The sequence below is a fragment of the Cetorhinus maximus genome, chromosome 11 (assembly GCF_964194155.1).
Source record: "Cetorhinus maximus chromosome 11, sCetMax3.hap1.1, whole genome shotgun sequence".
NCBI classification, from domain to species: domain Eukaryota; kingdom Metazoa; phylum Chordata; class Chondrichthyes; order Lamniformes; family Cetorhinidae; genus Cetorhinus; species Cetorhinus maximus.
In genome coordinates, this window is record NC_135889.1 from 115,832,020 (window position 1) to 115,856,423 (window position 24,404).

Here is a 24,404-nt window from a genome sequence, read left to right on the forward strand (position 1 = left end):
AGTGCCTAATCAAAAGGTCTGAGTTCAATTCATCACCACAGGTGCTGCCTGACCTGAATGTTTACAGCATTTTGTTTCTTACTACATTCAGGGCAAGGTTATAACTCACTCAGTTTAAACAAACAAAAAAAGAAAAATACTGTGGATGCTGGAAATCTGAAACAAAAAACAAAATGCTGGAAAAGCTCAGCAGGTCTAGCAGCATCTGTGGAGAGAGAAACAGAGTTAACATTTCGAGTCCGTATGACTCTTCTTCAGAGCTCTGAAGAAAGGTCATACAGACTTAAAATGTTAATCAGGCCCAGTGCGTGTCAAAAACTGTACAGATTTCATCTTTGCATTAAAAGTAAAGACTCAGACTTCCATTGACTTCCACAAGCTAGATCAGCCACCAACCTCGTCCAATATAATATAAAAAACAGTCAATATACCAGCCACTCACCTGTTCCATAGTGATGGCAATTCTTCCTGCAAGTCAATATTAATTTCCTCAAACACTTTCTGGGCTTTTAAAAATTCTTCTTCTGCCTTTAAACATAAAAAAATCCCAAATAATTGACAATTGACATTTTAAGAACAATCATGATAGGCTAAAAATCTAAGCCAAAGCATTAGCTAATTCGAAGGCTGAAGTTCAATTGCCAGACTAAATGTCACACATGTAGGGTACTCAGACTTCTACATAGGGTAGCAGATGCCAATATTGCAGAAATTTAAAACCACATTTCTCCAACAATTTCCACCTCACTCAACCACCAATTTTTTCCCTTCACTGTTGGTAGTATGTAGTCAGAGAGGCGTTAATCAGCTGTTCCACTACAGAGCACATCACAGCCAACATCCCCACTCACACCGAATCTGGAAAGCAATCAGGAGCAAGGACCATGAGACAATTTATCTTTCACCTTCCTAATCTCAAGCCAGTGAGATCTAAAGCAACCTCAATTTGTGCACCAGTTGAGGTCGACTGAACTGCGATGAAGCAGAGATATGCTGGTTTGCATGATTCTGCCTCACACAGCAGTGCTGTCATTTACAGCAACACAATCCTAAGAAAAACTATAGTTAAGAGTAGAAGTTGCACTGCTGGAAAATGCCATGGAAGAGCAAACTAGAAGCATGCCCATCCATGGATTCAATGGGCTACCATGCCACTGACTGGCTGAGGGGAGATGACTTTATAGTCCCAGGGCTGCCACATGGAGTGGAAATATATAAAATATGCCTCTGGGGAAAGAGCAGAGCAGTAATAAAGACCAAAGGGGTGGACAGCTTCAAGACATGATTATTTGTTCTCCAAAGAATTAGGGCAACATCCATCCATTTTACGTACTGCCCGTCACCAAGTGTACCTAATTGTACATGATTAAATTTAATGTCACCATATTGATTGTCGTCTTGAACTAATCTCCAGCCACAGGAGATGGTACAATGGGTTCTACCCCTCAATTATAAAATAAAGGTGGAGGAGAGGGTTTTAAGTGCTCAAATGTTGACATTAAGATAATGCGATCATAAGAAATAGGGACTAGGCCATTCAGCCCCTCGAGCCTGCTCCGCCATTTAATCTGATTGTGGCCTTAACTCCACTTTTCCGCCTGTCCCCCCCATAACACTGGATTCCTTATATAGCAAAAATCTGTAACTCAGCCTTGAATATATTCAATAACCCAGCCTCTACTGCTCTCTGCAGTAGAGAATTCCAAAAAGTAATGACTCTCAAGTCTCCTCATCGAGGAGATGGATTTGAAAATTCCACCCCTAGTTCTAGATTCCCCCAAGAGGGGGGGCATCCTCTCAGCATCTACCCTGTCAAGTCCGCTCAATCTTATGTTTCAATAAGACCATCTCTCACTCAAACTCCATGAGTATTGGCCAAACCTGCTCAAACTTTCTTCATAAGACAATCCCTTTGGCCCAGGAATCAACCCAGTGAACCTTCTCCAAACTGCCTTCAGTGGCACTATATCACTCCATAAGGAGAACAAAGCTGTATACAATACTCCAGGTGTGGTCTCACCAATGCCCCATACAGTTGTAGCAAGTCTTACCTACTTTCAGTCACCATCAACCTTAAAATAAAGGCCAACATTCAATTTGCCTGGTCAATTAGCTACTGTACCAGAATGTTAACTTTGTAATTCATGTACAAGGACACCCTGATCACTTATTTTCCCACATTATACTCCACCTGCTAATTTTTTGCCCACTCAACTATCTATAGGGATCAAAGTGAATGTGATACATGCAAGTCCATATATTCTATCCTTCTCAACAGCCCCTTTTCACCAGATACACACCTCTCAAACTCCAACTTTGGTTTGTGTAAACTCAAGGCATCACTATTGCCAATGAAATATTGGGAAGACTGAAATCATAGTTCAGTCTTCACTCCAAACTTCATCCCTAGCTACTGATTCCATCCTGTACCCTAGTGACAGTGCGAGATTAAGCCGGTCTCTTTGCAACCTGTTTCATATTTGACCTAGAGCAGAGCTTCCAACCTCTTACTGACGACTTCATCACGATAGCCCCTAATTCCACTTTTGTAACATCGCCTGATTTACCCATCTCGGCTCATCCACTGCTGAAACCCTCAGTAATGCCTTCAATACTGCTAGACTTGACAATTCCAATGTACTCATACGAACATAGGAGTTAGGGACAGGAGTAGACCACTCAGCCCCTCAAGTCTGCTCTGTCATACAAGATCATGGCTGATCTGATTGTAGCTTCAACCCCACCATTCCTGCCTACCCCCAATAATCTTTTGCCCACTTGTTAATCAAGAATCTATCTAGCTCTGCCTTAATATTTAAAGACTCTGCTTCCACTGCCTTTTGACGAGGAGTTCCAATGGCTCACGACCCTCGAGAGTTAAAATCTTCTGTCTTAAATGAGCAACCCCTTATTTTTAAACAGTGGCTCCTAGTTCTAGATTCTCCCACAAGAGGAAGCATCCTCACCACATCCACCCTGTCAAGACCCCTCAGGATCTTATGTTTCAATCAAGTCACTTCTTGCTCTAAATTCCAGCGGATCCCAGCCTAACCTGTCCAACCTTTCCTCATAAGACAACCCACCCATTCCTGCTATTAGTCTAGTAAACCTTCTCTGAACTGCTTCCAACGCAGTTACATCTTTCCTTAAATAAGGAGACCAGTACTATACACAGTACTCCAGATTTGGTCTTACTAGTGCCCAGTGCAGCTGAAGCATAACTTCCCTACTTTCTATTCAATTCCCCTCACAATAAATGATAACATTCTATTAGCTTTCCTAAACTTTCTGTACCTGCATACTAGTTTTGAGATTCATGCAATGGGACACCCAGATCCCTCAGCATTTCAAAGCTCTGCAATCTCTCACCATTTAAATAATAGGCTTCCTGCCAAAATGAACAATTGCACATTTTCCCATATTATACTCCATTTGCCAGAGCTTTACCCACTCACTTAACCCATGTCATTTTGTAGCCTCCTTATGTCCTCTTCACAATTTACTTTCCTACCTATCTTTGTCATCAGCAAGTTTAGCAGCCATTCCTGTGGTCCCTCCATCCAAGTCATTTATATGAATTGTAAAAAGTTGAGGGTCCAGCACTTATCCCCATGGCACACCACTCGTTACACCCTACCAACCAGAAAAAAAGACCCATTTATGCCTACTCTCTGCTTCCTGTTAGCCAGCCAATCTTCAATCCATACCAATATGTCACCCCCTACACCATGATCTTTTATTTTCCGCAAAACGCTTTGATGTGGCACCTTATCAAATGCCTTCTGGGAACCTCAGAACATCCACTGGTTCCCCTTTATCCATAGCACATGTTACTTCCTCAAAGAATTCCAATAAATTGGTTAAACATGATTTCCCTTTCACCAAACCATGTTGATTCTGCACGATCACCCGGAATTTTTCCGGGTGCCCTGCTATAATGTCTTTAACAATAAAAGCTTCTAACATTTTCCCCATGACAGATGTTAAGCTAACTGGCCTGTAGTTTCCTGGTTTCTGTCTCCCTCCCTTTTTAAATAAAGGAGTTACCATTCGCTATTTTCCAATCTAATGGAAGTTTCCTCGAGATATAGGGAATTTTGAAAAATTAAAACCAATGCATCAACTACCTCACCAGCCATTTTTCAAGACCTTATGGTGAAAATGAGCCAAATGGCCTCCTTCTGTACTGTAAAGATTCTGTGAAGTCCACCCAGACCTGGGGATGTGTCAGTCCGCAGCACCAACAAGTTGTTCAATACCACTTCCCTAGTGATTGTAACTCTCTTCCCAACATCTCCCAACCTCCTCCCTCCCATTTACAGCTATTTCTGCAGTGTTACTTGTCCGCTCCGGTGAAGACCGAAGCAAAATACCTGTTTAATTCATATGCCATTTCCCTACTTTCCAATATTAATTCCCCAGACGCAGAGACTAATGCTCACTTTGTCAACTCTTTTCTTATTTAAATATCTATTGAAACTCTTACTATTCATCTTTATATTAGCCAGCTTTCTCTCATACTCTAATATTTCCCTCCTTACTAATCTTTTTGGCATTCTTTGTTGTTCTTTATATTCTTTCCAATATTTTGACTTGCCACCCATCTTTGCGTAACTATGCTTTTTCTTTAAGTTTGATATGATTTTTAATTTTTTTGTTAACCACAAATGGTGGGCCATCTCCTTGGAATTTTTCTCTCTCTCATTGGAATGTATATATTGTGTATTCTGAAATATCTCTTTAAATGCCTGCCACTGAACCTCTAACTGACCTAGCCCTTAACCTCATTTGCCAGTTCACTTTAGCTAGCTCTGTTTACATGCCCTTATTTAAGTTTAAATTACTAGTCTTGGATGCACTCGTTTCGCCCTCAAAATGAATGTAAAATTCAAATCATATTATGCTTGCTGCTACCTAGGGGTGCCTTCACTATGAGGTTATCAATTAATCCTATCTCGTTGCTTATTACCAGGTCTAGTATAGCCTGCTCTCTGGTTGGCTGCAGAACACACTGTTCTGAGAAACGATCTCAGAAACAATTTCAAAAACATTCTATGAACTCAGCTACGCTACCTCTGCCCATCTGATCTTTCCAGTCTACGTAGATTTAAAACCCCCCCCATGACTATTGCTGTACCTTTCTGACAAGCTCCCATTATCTCTTCTTTTATACTTTGTCCTACCATGTAGTTGCAATTAGGGGGCCTGTACACCACTCCCAAGTAATTTTTTGCCTTTGTCATCGTCATTTCTCATTGCAAGCAAAAATGCTTCTACATCCTGGTTTCCTGAATTTAGAATGTGCTAATACCAGCATTAATTAACGGAGCCACCCCTCCACCTTTTCCTAGCTTCTGGTCCAATCCTTCCTAAATGTCACTCTTCAATATTCGGGTCCTAATCTATGTCATCCTGTAGCCATGTCTCTGTAATGGCTATCAGATCATAGTACAAATTGAAATAACTCAGTTCATCTGTTTTGTTTTGAATGCTACATGCATTTAGATAGAGCCTTTAGTTTTTTCCATTTATTTTGTAGCTTCTCGCCTTCTCTACTGATGTACTCTTAGATTTGGACTCCCTGTCCCTTACTGTCAGTCTGTTTATCGTTTCCCATATTAATAACTTTCTTTCCTGCCTTGTCTCTACTCTTTGGTTCAATTTGATCCCTTCCCCCACTATTTAATTTAAAACCCTCTACTTCCCTAGTTATGCGGTTCGTGAGGACACTGATCCAGCACAGTTCAGGAGTAGACCATCCCAACAGTACAGATCCCACTTTTCCCCAATACTGGTGCCAGTGCCCCACAAACTAGAACTCACTTCTCCCACACCAATCTTTGAGGCATGCATTCATTTCTCTAATCTTAAATGTCCAATGCCAATTTGTACGCGGCTTAGGTAACAAGAAATTATCTTTGAGGTTGTTCTTAATTTGGTGCCTAGCTCCACATATGGACTATGCAGAGCCTCTTCCCTCACCCTGCCTATTTCGTTGTTGCACACATGGACCACGGCCACTGGATCCTCCCCCTGCCACTGCAAGTTCCTCTCCAGCCTCAAGCAGACATCCCGAACCCTGGCACCAGGCAGGCAACACAGCCATCTGGGCTCTTGCTCTTTGCTACAGAGAAGTGTCAATCACTGTACTGTCACCTGTTAGCACTACGTTCCTTTTTGCTCCCCACACTTGAATGGCTTCCTGTATCACAGTGCCATAGTCAGTTTGCTTATCCTGGCTAGTCTCCCACATTCTGCCCTCGATAAACTCAGTCATCCAAAACGCTCTTGCCCGTGCCTCAACCCTCACCAATCTTGCTCACCCATTAGCCCTGTGCTCACTGACCTACACAAGCTCCCAGTTAAGCAATGTCTTCATTTTAAAATTCACACCCTTGTTTTCAAATCCCTCCATGGCTCACCCCTCCCCATGTCTGTAATCTCGTCCAGCCCCACAGTATGAGGAGGCGGTGGCGTAGTGGTATTGTCACTGGACTAGTAACCGAGAAACCCAGGGTAATGCTCTGGTTTGAATCCCATCACAGCAGATGGTGGAACCAGAATTCAATAAAAATCTGGAATTACGTCCAATGATGACCATGAAACCATTGTCGATTGTTGTAACCACCCATCTGGTTCACTGTTCTTTACCTGGTCTGGCCTACATGACTCCAGACCCACAGCAATGTGGTCGACACAGTTGTAACAGAGACACAAAAAAGGTTTGAAACCTACCAGATGGACCTAGGCACCGGAAATGACAACGGACCCTGCAAAGTCCTCCTTACTAACATCTGGGGCCTAGTGCCAAAATTGGCAGAGCTGTCTCAGACTAGTCAAGCAACAGCCTTCCCCCACTCATCCTCACAGACAGAATCATACCTTACAGATAATGTCCCAGACTCCACCATCACCATCCTTGGGTATGTCCTGTCCCACCGGCACACAGACCCAGCAGAGATGGCAGCACAGCGGTATACGGTCGTGAGGGAGTTGTCCTGGGAGTCATCAACATGGAGTATGGACCCAATGAAGTCTCATGGCATCAGGTCAAACATGGACAAGGAAATCTCCTGCTGGTTAGCACGTGCTGCCCACCCTCAGCTGATGAATCAGTGCTCCTGATGTTGAGCATCACTTGGAGGGAGCATTGAGGATGGCAAAGGCACAAAATGTTCTCTGGGTGGGATCTTCAATGTCCATCACCAAGAGTGGCTCGGTAGCACCACTACTGACCGAACCCTAAATGGCATAGCTGCTAGACTGGGTCTGCAGCAGGTGGTGGGGGAGCCAAGAGGGAAAAACATACTTGACCTCATTACCAACCTGCCTAACACGAGTGTTGGTAGGAATGACCACCGCACACAGTCCCGCCTTCACACTGAGGACACCCTCCATCGTGCTGTGTGGCACTACCACCATGTTAAATGGGATAGGTTTCGAACAGGTCTAGCAACTCAAGACTGGGCATCCATGAGGCACTGTCGGTCATCAGATGCAGCAGAATTGTACTCGAACACAATCTGTAACCTCATGGCGTGGCAGATCCCCCACTCTACCCTTACTATCAAGCTAGGGGATCAACCCTGGTTCAATGAAGTATGTAGGTGGGCATGCCAGGAGTAGCACCAGGCATACCAAAAAATGTGGCGTCAACCTGGTGAAGCTTTAAATCAGGGTTACTTGCATGCCAAACATAATAAGCAGCAAGTGATAGACAAAGCTGAGCGATCCCACAACCAACGGATCAGATCTAAGCTCTGCAGTCCTGCCACATCCAGTTAAGAATGGTGGCAGACAATTAAACAACTCACTGGAGGATACTCCACAAATATCCCCATCCTCAATAATGGAGGAGTCCAGTACAGCTGTGCAAAAGATAAGGTTGAAGCATTTGCAACAATCTGCAGCCAGAAGTGCCGAGTGGATGATCCATCTCAGCCTCCTCTGGAGGTCCCCAGCATCACAGATGGCAGTCTTCAGCCAATTTGATTCACTCCACATGATACCACCAAGAAACGGCTGAAGGCACTGGTATTGCAGAGGCTATGGGCCCTGACAACATTCCGGCAATGTACTAAAGACTTGTGCTCCAGAGCTTGCCGCGCCCCTACCCAAGCTGTTCCAGTACAGCCACGACACCAGCTATGTGGAAAATTGCCCAGGTATGTCCTGTACACAAAAAGCAGGACAAATGCCACCCGGCCAATTACCGCCCCATCACTATTACTCTCAATCCTGAAGTAATGGAAGGGGTCATCAACAGTGCTATCAAGCAGCACTTGCTTAGCATTAACCTGCTCACTGATGCCCAGTTTGGGTTTTGCCAGGGCCACTCAGCTCCTGACCTCATTACAGCCTTGGTTCAAACATGGACCAAAGAGTTGAACTCCTGAGGCGAGGTGTGACTGCCCTTGGCATCAAGGCAGCATTTGACCGAGTGTGGCATCAAGGAGCTCTAGCAAAAAACTGGAGTGAATGGGAATCGGGGGGGTGCTAGTGGGGGAGAGAAACGGGACGGACTCTCCGCTGGTTAAGAGTCAAACCTAGCACAAAGGAAGATGGTTATGGTTATTGGAGGTCAGTCACCTCAGCTCCAGGACACCACTGCAGGAGTTCTTCAGGGTGGTGTCCTCAGCCCAACCATCTTCAGCTGCTTCATCAATAACCTGCCTTCTATCATGAGGTCAGAAGTAGAGATGTTTGATGTTTGCACAATGTTCAGCACCATTCGTGACTCCTCAGATACTGAAGCAGTCCATGTCCAAATGCAGCAAGACCTGGACAATATCCAGTCTTGGGCTGACAAGTCGCAAGTAATATTCGTGCCACACAAGTGTCAGGCAATGACCATCTCCAACAAGAGAGAATCCAACCATCACCCCTCGATATTCAATGGCATTACCATCACTGAATCCCCCACTATAAACATACTGGAGATTACCATTGACCCGAAACTGAACTGGACTAGCCATATAAATACTGTGGCTGCAAGAGCAGGTCAGAGGCTAGGAATCGTGCGACAAGTAACTCATCTCCTGACTCCCCAAAGCCTATCCACCATCTACAAGGCACAAGTCAGGAATGTGATGGAATACTCCCCACTTGCTTGAATGAGTGCAGCTCCTACAAGACAAAGCAGCCCTCTTGATTGGCACCCCATCCACAAACGTTCATTCCCTCCACCACTGACACACAGTAGAAGTGTGTACCATCTACAAGATGCACTGCAGGAATTCACCAAGGCTCCTTAGGCAGCACCTCCCAAACCCATAACCACTGCCACCTAGAAGGACAAGGGCAGCAGGTAGATGGGAACACCATCAACTGGAAGCTCCCCTCCATGTCACTCACCATTCTGACTTGGAAATATATCGCCGTTCTTTCACTGTCACAAAATCCTGGAACTCTGTTCCAAACAGCACTTTGGGTGTACCTACACCACATGGACGGCAACGGTTCAAGAAGGTAAAAGCAAAAAACTGCAGATGCTGGAAATCCAAAACAAAAACATATTTTTATTTTTGTTTTTGTTCAAGAAGGCAGCTCACCACCACCTTCTCAAGGACAATTAGGGATGGGCAATAAATGCTGGCCCAGCCAGCGAAGCCCACATCCCTTGAATGAATAAAAAAAGTCCTCCGCAATATCTGCGCTCCTCTAATTCTGGCCACTTGTGCATCTCCAATTTTAAACTGTTCCAACCTTTGTGGCATTGCCTTCAGATGTCTAGGACCCAAGCTCTGGACTACCTTCCCTGCACCTTTCCACCTCTCTACAATCACCTTTCCATAAGAAGTTCCTCAAAACCTTCCTTTTTGACCAAACTTTTGATCAGTTGACCCAATATCTCCTTTTATGGCTGTGTCATTTTTTAAGTGCCCAGGGACGTTTCAATACAAAGTACATAAGTTGTTATTCAAATTTGTGCTCTAGATCACAGCAACTGAGTGCACTCCCATCAGAAGTCTCTGATAGGAATAATGCTCATTATAGTTCAAACCCATATCTTCATCTATGCCACTCAACCACATAATTGATGATTTTTTTGCCATTAGAGCTTTTTAATTAGCCCCTTAGTTGGAACCATCAGGAAAGACTGATCAGACCGGGGTGCTCTTCTCTAGAAAAAAGGAGAAGGCAGAGCTAATAGAGTTTTTAGACAGGTTTGAAAGTGTAGACGCAGCCAAAAAAAAAGTTTTTAAAATGCTTCCGCATACGAGTTCAAAACTCAGGGACTTAGATCTAATAGGGAATTCAGGAAAAGCTTCTTTACCCAGGCAGTGGTTAGAATGTAGGACTCCACGACCACAGGGAATGGTTGAGGCAAATAGCATAGAAGGGATTAAGAAGAAGCTCGATAAGCATCAGGGAGAAACAAGTTTTTAATCAGATTATCCTCCTGTTCCATGATGTGGGGTGGGAGGAGATTCCTGTACAGCATAAAAACCAACATAATACTGGAGCTACTGCAACTGGTCTATGTATTTGCCAGGATAAAAAGGCAAGAAAAAAAAGTCTCACTGGGCCCCTACATTTGTCTAAAAACTTTCAACTTGCACACAAATGCTTAGCAATAAAATTCAAAATATTATTTCTTCTCTGTTTAATTTAAAACATGATTAAACGTCATACGTTCGCTCGTTTATCTGTCTTTCATTTCCTTCCAAATTTTATTCAGTGTAATTTCCTATTTTATTACTTTGTAAAAAAACATTAACAGGATAAATAAACCAGGTCGCCACTTCAGAGCTACGCTGGGGTGGGGGGGGGCAGTATTACATTGTTGAGTGCCAATTTTCTGATAAGGTAGACAATTAAAACAAAAAAGGGACAAGAGAGCACAGCATTAGTCATGGGGAAAAAGGTTTTACAGTACGAGTGAACGTTCATGTCTCGGTCTTCGAAACAGATATCTCTCATTTGCCATTTTGTGGCATCTTGCTCTGCACCAACAGGCCGCTACTTTTTCCCCACCCACATAAAACCAGAGCACTTTAGAAAGCTCTCACTGGCCATGGAGTGTTTTGCACTCCCTGAAAGAAAGTTCTTTCTTGAACTGAGGAAGAAAGAATTCTTGGCTTCAAAAGAGATTGAGCTTTTGATTGCGCTCTATCTGCTTGCACTCTGGTCATGGCAACCTAGAAATGTACTAAAGCAGGAAGGAATGAGGGAAAAAAACTCATTTTGATAGTACCTTTCACAAATCTTATGACATCCCAAAGCGCTCGAAAGGCAATGAAATCATTTGGAAGTGTAGGTGGTACTGATGTATGGTAGGAAGCATATGCACACAGCCAGCTCTCTCATCGGCTATTTGTGAAATGACCAGATTTTGGGGGTGCAGATTTAGGGATAAATACTGGCCAGAACTCCAGGGACAACACCCCTGCTGTTCTTCAAAATAGTGCTCAGGATCTTTCACGTCGACCTGAAAGACCAGACCTCAGTTTAACATCTCATCCAAAAGATGAGACCTCCAACAATGCAGAACTTTTTCAGCACTGCACTAGAGTGCCAGCCTGGAGTTTGGTGCTCAAGTCTCAGGAGTGGGATTTGAACCCTGAGCTTTATGACAGAGGCAAAGGTGTTGCCAGCTGAACCACAGTTGGCACCAAGAGCCACAAATGAAGTGAGCCCACAGGTGAAGCACCTACCCCAAGCATGGGTAGGAGCTCTCTAAAATTCAGAGAAATTGAACTCCCAGGCGTGTCTTAAAATTCCACATGCATTAACTGGACCTGATTTTTAAATGAGGTGAGCAGGGAAGATGGGTGCTGTGTAGAAAAGCTGCCAAGTCACACAGGTTACAAAAACAGTCAGGAGATAGCAGCATTCAGGTCTTTCTCCCTCCCCCAGTCCCTCCTTTACGTGGAGACTTCTGGCATCTCTTTCTAATCAAATTAAAAAACGATTCACCATCACCCAAGGTATAGACTAGTCGAGTTCATTTTTTGCCTGTTCCTGTATAATAGGTGCACGGAATCACATGATTTCATCAGTTTGTAGCCAGGAATTCCAGACAAAAATTTCAACACAGCAAAACAGATTGGACAGCCTTGGGTCCAGTGCAGCTTGCACAGATGGAGAACTTACAACCCAATTGGTCTACGTCAGCTTCCTCACACCCCCTCTTCATCTAACCCTACGAGCATATTCTTCTATTCCTTTTCCCCACCTCTAGTATATCTTTATTCTTCAGTTCTCTGCGCCACAACCTCCATCATGGACAGGGCAAGGAGGCAGGTCCTGAATCCAGCCCAGCCAGAACAGGGATCGAACCCTGTGCTGTTTGGCAACAATATGATCCACACTGGCCCATCAATCTGGGCAGGCTTCAAAGCCAGTGGTCAAAAATAAAACCACAGGGTGAAGTGCTCAGATCACTGCATATCTAAAGGGAGTTAAAAGTTCAGACAGGATATGGGGTGAAGTGGACCTGTAATCCAGAGGCCTGGACTGCAGCAGTTTGAGAAGGAGTCTCACCACCACCACCATCTCAAGGGCAATTAGAAATGGGCAACAATGGCCTTTCCAGTGGCTCATCTCAGGGAAGAATAATTTTTTTAAAATAAGAGTTAAAGTCCATCATGGTAGTTTAAGAATCTGACTTTATTTTTGAAGCCATTATTAGATTGAATGAGTCATTAAAAAAACCCAACTGGTTGACATCTTTTAAGGAAGGAATTTTGCCATCCTTACTCGATCTAGCCGATGTGGCCCCAGCATCACAACAAGCGTGGCTGACTTAATAATTGGAGATGGAGATGCTGGAAATACACAGCAAGCCAGGCAGCATCTGGGGAGCTAAACAGAATTAACGCTTCAGGTTGGAGCAAAAGGTTATTGCTCTGAAACATTCACAGCTTCTCTTTCCACATGCTCCCTAATCTGCCGAGTATTTACAGCATATTCTAATTTTAAACTTTTGATTTCTAGCTACCATTAAGGTAGTCAACCCGCCAGGATTGGCTTGGAGTCTCCAGGAATTGAAGATCAATCTCCAGGGCATTGCTGTGAGCAACCCTGGAAAAAAAATCAGGACATTAAAGATTAGTCCTTTTTTTTTGACCATTTCTCTTGGTCAGATATAAAAATATTGAAAGTGGCGAGAAAAAAACTGTTTGGCTGACAGTCAAGTATCGCCCAATTGGTAAGGAACCTTTTTGCTTTCCGATTGGCATAGGAAGGTAATGCATCACAAGGTTGCATGTGTTGACTAACGGCTAGAGCATTGTGGGGGGTAGGTCGAGTCGGGTCACGAAACCTCCAGGAATACATTTTGCAACCCTAACCACCATAGTATTTTGCTCTATTAGTAGCTGGCCGTCAACAGTCCTCAAACAGCCAAGCAAGTCTCTCGTTGTGTGAAAATGCTACAAAGAATAGCCGCATAGACTCCAGTGGATCAAGACAGGAGCCCATCACCAACTTTCTTGGGGCAACTAAGGATGGGATATAAAAAAAAAGTTTTTTAAAAAAAAAAAATCGGTCTTGCAATGCCAAATCCAGAGAACAAATTTAGAAGCAAATACTGCTGCAGGACCTGTCAGCAAGCATTTTTATAACTGTTCCTTCTTCACATAGACTTCGTGGTTGAAGAGCATGAAAATGAAGAACTTGCTCACCAGTTTGTTAGAGTGTTATTTTTAAAAAACTGTCCCTTAAACCCCTCCCCTCTACTTGCACCACAACACAACCTCTAAGTTAGGTGCTGGCTGATCCAGCTATCCACGGTCCTGCATCAACATCAAATTGGCTCTCAACTAAGCTCTAAACTAACTACAGTTAGTCACTGGGATGACCTCAACAACTCCAAACTTGGGCACAAATATTAATGAACTGTATAAGACTTGAGAACAGCAGGAATAGGCTCGGTTTCAGGTCCGTTTTCACGGGGGTCTCTGCTCACTTTCACACTGAATGGACACTTCCCGTGGGGAGAGGAAGAGAAAGAGAAAAAAAAACAAAATTGGTTCTTCTATAATCTAGTGCCCAAGGGAGAGAGCTGCTACCAGCTGCAACTTTTTGAAGTGCTCAAGACAGAGACACAAAGAGCTTAAAGCACTTATCACAACACAGACAGTAAAGCGCAGCCACAGATACACCACACCAAGGCCAAAAAAGGAACAATGTGGTCACCTGATTTCGGAGCAGATTTGACTGAGCAACGATATGCGCCACAAGTTTCCCCTGGCACCACTGAGGCGCAGCTTTCTCAAGCAACGAGACAGGCTAGGGAGGAAAATAAACAAAAAAAAAAAGCACACAGAAAGATTACAGCAAGAGCAACAGCTTGGTAAGTCGGTGGGAGGGGAGAGGAGGGGGTGGTGAAAAAGACAGGTAAGGGATTAGAAGGGGAGGGGGTGGAATAACATTGTTATAATGAACAGCACCGAGCCACAGATACACCAGCTTCTCATGGACTTCCCAGCAACAGTTAAACAAGAGCAGGTCAGCTGCAAAGAACAGTTAATGAGACAAAAGAGCAGTTAGTCAAAGCAAGTTACCAATCCAAGTTAACAATGCAACGCATGGAAACACTTTAGTACATGGTTCCAAAGTCCAGACTCCCAAATCACCCACAAGAGCATGCCATCAGTGTGCTTGGATAGTAGGAGGGGCAACAAGGGCATAAATTAAGTGCACTAGTGAGTGGTTTGCAGATAAGTCTCTCCTCAAGTGGTGCAAGCAGTCAGGATTGACTTTGGTCCAGGATTCACATGTAGAAGTTTAACCACCAGCTACAACCACCTTGTTACTCTGCTCCTAGAGCTTGGTTGATTCAAGGGACAGAGAGAGAGGGGAAAGGGAGAGAGAAAAAAAAATGGGAAACTTTCCCATACATCCCAACAGTTGACTTAAGGCCTGAGAGGAACAATCATTTCACAAGGGAGTGTGCTTAAGAAAAAAGACAAAACAATGCTGCAAATCTAAACTGAAAACACAAGGATTCATGGCACCTCCTTGTGGTGCTGACCTCTGGTAGGGATAGTATTTCACCACTGCCGCTGACCCTCAAAAAAAAAGGGGGCAGATATGAACAAGTGGCTGGGTGGTGAGTATCATAACCCAGCCACATTCCAACACTCACCCACAATCACAAGCAGAGGGTCAGTGGAAAGCAAGCTAGAATTAGGAGAGCTCTGTTCTCTGTGTACCGTTTCCTAGCCTAGTAACATGAGGTCAACAGTAGCTTCTCCTGCTACTTACCCAGGGGTGGCCATTCACACCAGACCACTGCAGGCCATCAGATTCTAGATCAATTGGCAATAGCCTTCAGCCCTGAGACACCCAATGACAAGGGAAATGACTAGGATGGTGTAGTGGTAATATCACTGAACCAGCAATCCAGAGGCCTAGGATAGTGCTCATGGGTTCAAATCCCACCATGGCAGCTGGTGGAATTTAAATTCAATTAATAAAACCTGGAATTGAAAGCTAGTTTCAGTAATGGTGACCATGAAACCTACCATCCTTACCCAGTCTGGCCTACATGGGACTCCAGACCCAAAGCAATGTGGTTGACTCTTAACAGCCCTTTGAAGTGATCTAGTAAGCTACTCAAATGCTGGCCTTGCCAGCGACGCTCACATCCCATGAAAGAAAAAAAAAACTTCATCTAACTGCCTCGGTTGCATAACCCTTAATACCCTGTCTATTAAAACATTAACCTCAAGTCTTGAAATTCTCAATTGCCCACAGCTTTATGAGGGAGTTCCAGATTTCCACTACCTTTTGTATCAGGTAGTTAGAGGACATTAATGCAATGTTGAAAGCTATGTAAACAGAACAGGGAGATCTTGTGGCACAATAGGTAGCAGCCCTGCCTCTGAGCCAGAAGCTCTGGGTTTGAGTCCCACCCTAGGAGTTAAATGGCTAAGAAAGGTTCATAATACAGCCAAACAGATTATCAACCTGCAAATCCTTCCAATAATGGCAGGCATTAAGAGTGGGAGAGATTTCTGGTCAGCCATGTGATGGAAAGAATGTTGAAGCCTCTACTATCACTTTCCATAGCTTCAGGCTACAACTTGCATGTTGCCACAACTGGCTCAGTGAATTGTAACACACCATCACCAGGCAGGAATAGCACAAAGAAACCAAGGTGGACTTTCCTCCCCATCCACGTTGGTGATGGTTACAAGAACCTCTATATTCAGTCATTCGTTCTTTGCATCAATTGTTCTATCCATTGGTATAGTACAACCAGTTAGTTTCCCCTGAAATTTTGGAGCAAGAAATCAGGGAGAGAAACTTTGAATATAAATAGTCTGGGGAATTGCCATAACCCAGTTTAATGACTTCTCTCAAGAGCAGTAAACCAAGCTGCTCAGAAGGTTAAAAGGATTTGATGTACAGATCAGCCACAATCTAACTAAATAGCAAACCAGCTTAAAGGGCTGGCTCTTCTCATTGCTAGTCTACCAAATTAGATGGACAATAACTTCATTAAAAACACTAAAACATAGCAAAATATTCCAAGCCATACACAAGTAAGAGTTTGACAGGTGAATTGAGGCAGACTGGCACCAGGGTGCAAGCAGCATTTCAGAGGGAAAAAACCCATGGAACAGCTGCCATCCCAGCAAAACAGCCTAGGACTAGAGTCAATTTCTAGTGCAAACTAAATAGAAATGGAAGTTTGACATGAGCATTTCCAGGATTATCCAGTAGCAACAGTTCCTGGAGTGAAGGCAAACCAAAGAAAGTTAGCTTGGATATGCAACTTTTCAAGACAGACCAGACCAATGTAACAAAGGATTTTCTACTCGTTCCATCAACACCACTGCGGAGCAAAAATTCCATTACCAGGATGGCAGATGATATTTCAATTTGAAGCATCAACCCATTATGGCCATTTAGAAGATTTCCAAGAGTCTTCAATTTGCAGTAAGTCAACACAAGCAAGACATTGGCTATGTGGGGCAAAATAAGTTACCGCAGTTCCATCAGGGCACTCCTTAGTGCTTCAGAAACATCACTATATCAGTCACATCATTTTCAAATATTTTCCACCCTCATTTCTGGTCATCTTCCTAAAAAAAAACTTCAAGTGATTCCATCCTGTGCAACATAAATGAGCTCTTCCAGTTAACAAGCGAATTAGCCACTTATACACATCATAATCTCAGAACTGGGTCTTAGAGATAAAGGTGACTGAGTATTTCATGGTAGTTTCGAACGGGATGAGCATAAAGAAGAAACTGGTTTCACAGACAGGAAGGTCAGTAACTATCGGACATACGTTCAAGGTAATTAGCAAAAGAACCAGAAGGGAAATGTTTTTGAAAATTAAATACCGAGTTGCGATCATCTGGAATGCCTGGGAAAAAAAAGGTGGAAGCAGATTCAATAGCAATTTTCGAAAGGGAATTAGATGAATACTTGAAATGAAACAGTTTACAAGATTATTAGTAGAGTGCAATAGGAATGGGCCTAGCTGGATTGCTCAAAGAACCAGCACAGGTACACTGGATTGAATAGCCTCCTTCTGTGTGACATGATTCTATGACTAAGCAACATATTTTACCTTGGCTATTTTGACGTCATCTTTCTTTTTTGCACCTTGGAGAGATTCGTAATGATGCCTTGCACTGTCGTAGTCAACAAGCTTCCTCCCACGCTTCGCAATGCGAGTCTACAAGAGAAATGCTTTTTAAAAAAAACCATGCAGTTGGTAAAAGGAGATTCACAATAAAGATTTCACCTGCAAAAGGTGAATACGCACAATCCTTTCTCCGTTCTGTCTCAAATCAGTGAAACATCAAAAAGGCCTTATCAAATATTGAAGTTATCAAATACCTCACTCCTTACTTGGGTATCACTATTCAATGACCGTCATACCCATAGCTGTGGATTTCTAACCATGGCACGGTGCTTTAAGCTACAGATTCCCTTACCTAGCATTGGAAAAAAGGTTTCACGTTGACCTTATATGGGCAAATGTCACAGGATATGCATCATTGATTCCAAAAGGAGGTCAAAACCATCAATACAACTTCAAAATACAAACAGTGAGCCACGGCAACATCTAATGCTGTGCCTGAAAAGGGTGGTGGAAACAGATTCTATAGTAGTGTCAAAAGGGAATTTAATAAACACTCATAATAAACAATTTGCAAAGCAATGGCAAGAATGTGGGACTAATTGTATTTACTCTTCAAAGAGCAGACACAGGCACAATGGGCCAAATATCCTCCTGTCCTGTACCAGTCTGAACTTCTCCAAAATGCTTGTAAATTTAACCTTATGCAGCATTCACAAGACAAATCCAGCCTGCAGGAAAGTTTGAATTTAGTCAAGGGCTTTTACAAAGTTGGCAAGTTAGCATTTGCGATAATGTCGTCATTGTCTATCAAGCTTAAAAAAGGAGGAATAATTAGTCACACGTTTAGCAAACAACTGCATTTGAAATTAGAGAAAGGACAGTTTGTCACAGGAGGAGGAATGTAAATGCAAAGTCTAATTTCTTAAAATGGAGAATAGTACTGCATCTATCAAGATCACCAATTAGCAATAGAAGGCAGGAATCCACCCACTGAATTAATCCAAAGTCTCCCACTCTGTTCCATCCCTCTGGCCTCACCTTCAATATCCTCCTTATCTACCACCTCTCCAAGCCCCAATAATATGAAAATCTACAAACTATTTACAGCACAGAAATTGCCCATTTGGCCCTCAGGTCCGTGCTAGTGCGTAACATCTTTCATGACCTCAGGACATTGCAAATTACTTAAGTCGAGGTGTGGTCTCTTATGTAAGATCATCCTCTTTGTCCAGCGCCCCTACAAGTCTCACCTAATCCTCCCAAAGATGTGCCATCTTTACTTCCTTCAGCCCTCACCTCTAACACCATGCTGTTAAAATTGAGGGTTATACAATTAGGTTTTGGACTGTGTCTTTAAACATAGGTTGAATCGAAGGAGGTCATTCAATTATTTCCAAATTCTACCCAACAACAAGTCTGGCTTAGTCAAGGAACTAGCCGTGTTCTGCAAAGTTCTCTCAACTGGGAACAAAGGGCAAGGACAGCTGTGCTAAAAGTAGGCTTGCTGGCTCCAAGCTTTTGGGCAGAACGGAAAAGAGGGAAAAAACAGCAGTTGGTGTAAGGACTGTAATTCCATGGGGAGTACAACGTGTGATAAGTATAAGAAATGTTCCCCTTTTTATGCTTCAGTATATAAGTTGCATGCAAATGGAAGGGTGTAATCAATAGTGCCTTGTCATTCATTACAAGTAGGAGTTTTAAGCGTGAAATCTGTCATGTCATCCTTTTCGGTTTTCAACTGAAGTTCAAATTTCTCTTTAAATGCTATTGGTCTCCACAGGGATCATAACAATGCCCTCCCAACAACTAACACTCAGCCAGAATTTTTGTAACCCAATCAATCAAACCTCCTCACCATTATCAACATTGCCAACAATAACCTTCATCGTTGCTCAAATAAATATGTAGTATCTGCTCCTTAAAGGATAACCCAGTAACCTATAAAGTCCTTTGAAGTATTCTACAGCAACACAATTTAAGGAAATGTCAAAACCATTTATAATTTCAACAACAATCAACACACAATTGGGGATGTTAGTCACATTTTTTTAAAAATGAGATCAATGAATCCTGCTCAGTTAATAAATGGGTCCAGAGCAAACAAGCAAAAATGATTTGATCCGTACTTTGATATCTGGAAATTGGCCGAGGTAAGTGTCTAGTGTCAGGAGAGCTTGATCCACCAGCTTCTGGTGATAGTCAGTCCAGAGAAGGTCACCATCCTGAAAGTAAATGAATAGATGTCATGCAAAAATGAGAAATGTTTACAAATCCAAAAAAATAAATAAATTTTAGTTGAAAGAACAGAACACAAGAAATAGGAGGAGCAGGCCACAAGGCCCCTCAAGTCTATCCATGATTCCTGACTGAACTTCGACCTTGACTCCCACTTTACTGCCCTATCCCTTGATTCCTTGTGGGCCCAAGAAAAACCCTCGGCATGAAAATGCTCAATGGCTGAGCATCCACAGCTCTCTGGGTTAGAGAAGTTTCACAACCCTCTGAAAGAAATTTCTCATCTCAGTCCTAAATGGCTGACACCTTATTCTAAGACTATGACTCCTAGTTCTAGATTCCCCAGCCAGGGAACAAATAGCCTCTCAGCATTTTCCCTGGGAAGCACACTCAGAATTTTGTGTTTCAACAAGATCACCTCTCATTAAGAACACCAGGGAAATAAAGTTATTTCTCACCACACCCCCCTCCCCTCCACCTTGTAAGGTGAGTCATAACAGGGTAAGAAGAATTAGACAGCCCAAGTTAGTTATCAGCAGTTAAACAATCAACTGTGTTCGAAGCTAGCTGCTGTCATTTTAACAAGAACATAACTTATTCAGAGAGACAAGTGTAGAAGTCAGTCCCTGATATTTATTTTCACACTCTAGTTAGGCCTCCTATAGATTGGAGCAGAAGACGGTCAGCGCAAAGTTCAAGGTTGCCCCATAATTCATGGAGACCTTTGAAGCAAGTGGCATGAAAGCATGAAAACAAAAAAAAGTCTAACCTCAGAAATAGAATGAATATCTTCTCTGCCGACCCAGTCTGGTTCATAAATTTCCTCCAACAAGTCGGACAGCTTCTTCGTGGCTTCATGCATAGCTTTAGAACAAAATTTTAATTTGCGGTCAGTTATGTTTCAGCTGCTTATAACATTAGATCAGAAATAAAGTAGGTCATTCAGCCCTTCAATCCTGCTCCACCATTCAATGGGATCATCGTTGACCCTCTACCACAACTCCACCTTCCCACACTACCCCCACATCCCCAAATTCCCTTTAGTTGCCAAATATGTCTTTAGTGTATCTACAGCTCTGCTGTAGAGAACTCCATAGCTCCACAACAGAGTAAAGAAATTTCTCAATCCTAAAATGATGGACACCTAATTGAGACTGTGACCCCATGTTCAATGCTCCCCAGCCAGTGGAAACAATTATTCAGCATCTACCCAGTCAAGCCCTTTAAAAATTATGTTTCAATGAGATTGCCACTAATTCTAAATTCCAAGGAAATATAGATCTCATCTACTTAACTTTAAGACAATTCCCTCATCAAGAAATCAGTCAAGCGGACCTTCATTGGACTCCCTCTAAGGCAACTTTATCCTTCCTTAGGTAAGAGACCAAAATAGTACACAGTACTTCAGGTATGGTCTGACCATGGCCTCCTCACACTCATACGCCAATCCCTTTGTAACAAAAGCCAACAAGCCATTTGCTTTCCAAATTACTTGGTGTACCTGTATGTTAATTTTGTGATTCACGTACAAATAGATAACTTCACACTTCCTCACATATGAATCTGCCATATTTTTGTCCAGCCTCTTGACCCAATACCGCTTTTGAGAAACCATCTTCCTCACATCTTTCTTGCCCATCTAACTTTGCATCATCAGCAAGATTAGATACGTTACACTTGTTCCCCTCATCCAAGTCATTGCCAAATAGCCAAATCCCAAGCAATGGCCCTCGTTGACACCCTATTAGTTTTATATCGAGCCTGCCAACCCAAAAATGGCCTGTTTATGGTTGTCCGTCAATCAATCCATGCTATTACCTTCAATACAAGTCCTAATTTTGAATACTAACTTCATGTAGCACCTTATCAAATACCTCAAATCCAAATATACTGCATCCATCACTTTTCCCATTATGTTTTTGCTTTAAAGTTCCCTATTAGAATATGCATAAATTGATTACCACATTAAATGCTGATATCAGATTAATTAGCCTTTAGTTCCCCATTTTCTCATGCCCTCTGGTTGAATTGCAGGGTTTGGTTACCAATTGCCAGTCCACTGGGACTGTTCTAGAATTTAAAGGAATTCTGGAATTCTAGAGAATCAGGTCCAGGAATTGCGTTGATCAATTCCATGAATTTGTCCAATTTTACCAATACTAATTTCAAGTTTTTCATTCTTGCCAGACCTTCAGTTCCCCATGAAAACAATGTATTCTTATATTGTCTGCGCTATTTCCTTATTCCCCATTCTAATTTCTCCTACCTTTATCTCTAAAAAGGACCCCCATTTATTCTTGCTATTCTCTTCATTTTCATATCATACCAATAGAAGTTTTTCAATTTATTTTTAGATCTCATGCTTGTCTACCCTCATTCTTTTCTCTTATCAGTTTTTTGGCCTGCCTTTGCTGAATTCTAAAACCCTCCCAACCCTCACACTTGCTACTCTTTTTGATTATAAGCCTCTCCCCTTAATCTAATACTATTGCTAACTTCCCTCAAGCATGCTTCCCATGGGCTCTTAATCCCCAAAAGGAAGGTATATTTGTTGCAAATTACAAAGTAATATTTCATGGAGGGGTGCAAAAGACAGGAGGGGATAAGAGGAAGACAATGATGTTAAATCTTTCAACAACCGCAGAGTGATAAATAATAAAAGCACAATTCAGTAAGGGTCATGAACATTTGTGACATCGGTGTTCCCACTTAGTTGGCAAACTAAGAGAAGCAATTATTTATTATTAAAAAAGATTTATATTTGTTCTTCAGGCAAGGTCAAGTGATTGAACGGAGGTGCTCAAAATTATGAATGAAGGGTGTTGGAGGAGGAGAAGCCATTTCAAGTGGCAGGAGGGTCAGCAGCCAGAGGGCATGGGTTTAAAGTAATGGCAAAGAGGAGAGTTTTTAAATCAATGCAACAAGTTATGATGATGATTTGGAATGCACTGCTGAAAAAGGGTGGTGGAAGCAGGTTGAACAAAAAAAAAACCTTTCAAAAGGGAACTGGATAAATACATGTAGGGGAAATTTTTACAGAACTATGGGGGGGGTGGGATTAAATTTCAAAGCCAGCATAGGTATGATGGACCAAATAGCCTTCTTTGGTCCTGCATCATTCTGAGGCCAATGCAGTATATAGAATGATTTATCTGGAGCTCAAGTTCAAAATTCAGATCAAGCAATGACTGCAGCTGCACAAAGTTAAAATTGGCTCCCGGAAAAGTGGGTTGTATTTTTGATCTGTTCTTTTATGATAGATCTTTTTGATATGTATATTAAAAAGGATCCAATGCCAGTAGTAACCATTGACTTAGGCATACGTGGACTAGGTCAGGTTGTGTCTGCATGACTCATTACATTTTTTTTTTAAATGGACATGAGCTATAGCTGCAATCTGTAGAAGGAGCTTAAGTTCCTGTAAAGCTTGCTATACTGAAAGTGGACAACAAAATAGCATCACCCACTGCAGATGTGGCCAATACAGACTTTATAGCAAAGCAGCTTTTAAATTCAATAAAGTTGAGCCACACTTTGCAGGATACAACCCTAAGCAGACAGAATTCATTTCACGTTATACAGTAACAATGCAAGGGCTGTTCTTGTATCCAACTCTTTTTCTTTAAAAAGATAATAAATGCAGATAACTTTGCATCATAGGAGGTTCCAAAACCTGGCATAGTTAAACTAAAGATAGCAAACCCTTTGGCAGCACCCTTTGTCAGGTCTGTCATGGAGAATTTGGCCAAGTATCCAATTGGAAAAATTGGAAACTCGAGTAGGTCCACAAGCCTGATTTGCTATTCAAAGCAGATTATGGCCAATCTGGGACCTGACTCCATACATCCCTCAACACCTTTGGAATCTAGGACTTTATCATTCTTTTCAAGGAGAACTGCCATGTCGAGTTCTCAGAGTATATGAACATCCTACCTTTTACAGCTGTCAGATACGTTCGCAGATCTTTCTGGAGTTTAGTTCCTTCGTTCTGCGGAAGAAAAACGATACTTCATTTGTTTGTGCATGCATTGGGCATTTACACAAATAATATGCTGTAAAAGTGCGCAATATTGGCAAGTGACTGACTAGCCTTTTGGCAGCATTCACTTGGGAAAACTTTCTCTTGGGTATAAATTGGCAAGAGCAAGGTTTCAGGATATTCAAGTGTGATCAACAAGAATAATTAGCAGTGTTGTGAGGAGACTGGAACACAAAAGAAAAAAAGACAGACTTGAATCAATATAGCACTTTTCACAATCACAACCAGACATCTCAAAGTGACAGTTTTGAAGTCACTGATGTAGGAAACGCAGCAGCCAATTTGCATACAGGAAACCCTCACAAACAACAATGCGATAATGACTAGATAATCTTTTTGCGATGTTGATTGAGGGATAAACATTGACCAGGGCACCAGAGATAACTCAAAACAAAAACAGAATTACCTGGAAAAACTCAGCAGGTCTGGCAGCATCGGCGGAGAAGAAAAGAGTTGACATTTCGAGTCCTCATGACCCTTCAGCAGAACGGAGTCAAGTTAGGAGAGGGGAGTCCCCTGCTTTACTTCAAAATAGTGCCACGGGGTCACTTACATCCACCCAAGCAGCCAGATAGGGGC

General features: G+C 42.5%; 1 protein-coding gene across 12 annotated transcripts in view; it reads right to left on the reverse strand.

The window, feature by feature from the left end:
• The window catches only part of LOC144686843 (myc box-dependent-interacting protein 1-like), a 162,697-nt gene that overhangs the window by 63,501 nt on the left and 74,792 nt on the right, over positions 1 to 24,404 (reverse strand). For 7 of the 12 annotated variants that reach the window (XM_078552622.1, XM_078552618.1, XM_078552619.1 and 4 more), the window contains exons 3-8: positions 23,720 to 23,774; positions 20,556 to 20,650; positions 19,678 to 19,773; positions 17,534 to 17,641; positions 14,143 to 14,235; positions 443 to 528 (exon numbers count right to left, since the gene is read on the reverse strand). In XM_078552622.1, the coding sequence (XP_078408748.1) occupies positions 443 to 528; positions 14,143 to 14,235; positions 17,534 to 17,641; positions 19,678 to 19,773; positions 20,556 to 20,650; positions 23,720 to 23,774 (533 nt within the window). The remainder of the gene's footprint in view (positions 1 to 442; positions 529 to 14,142; positions 14,236 to 17,533; positions 17,642 to 19,677; positions 19,774 to 20,555; positions 20,651 to 23,719; positions 23,775 to 24,404) is intronic. The other 5 variants (XM_078552623.1, XM_078552620.1, XM_078552621.1 and 2 more) reach the window with 1 other exon arrangement.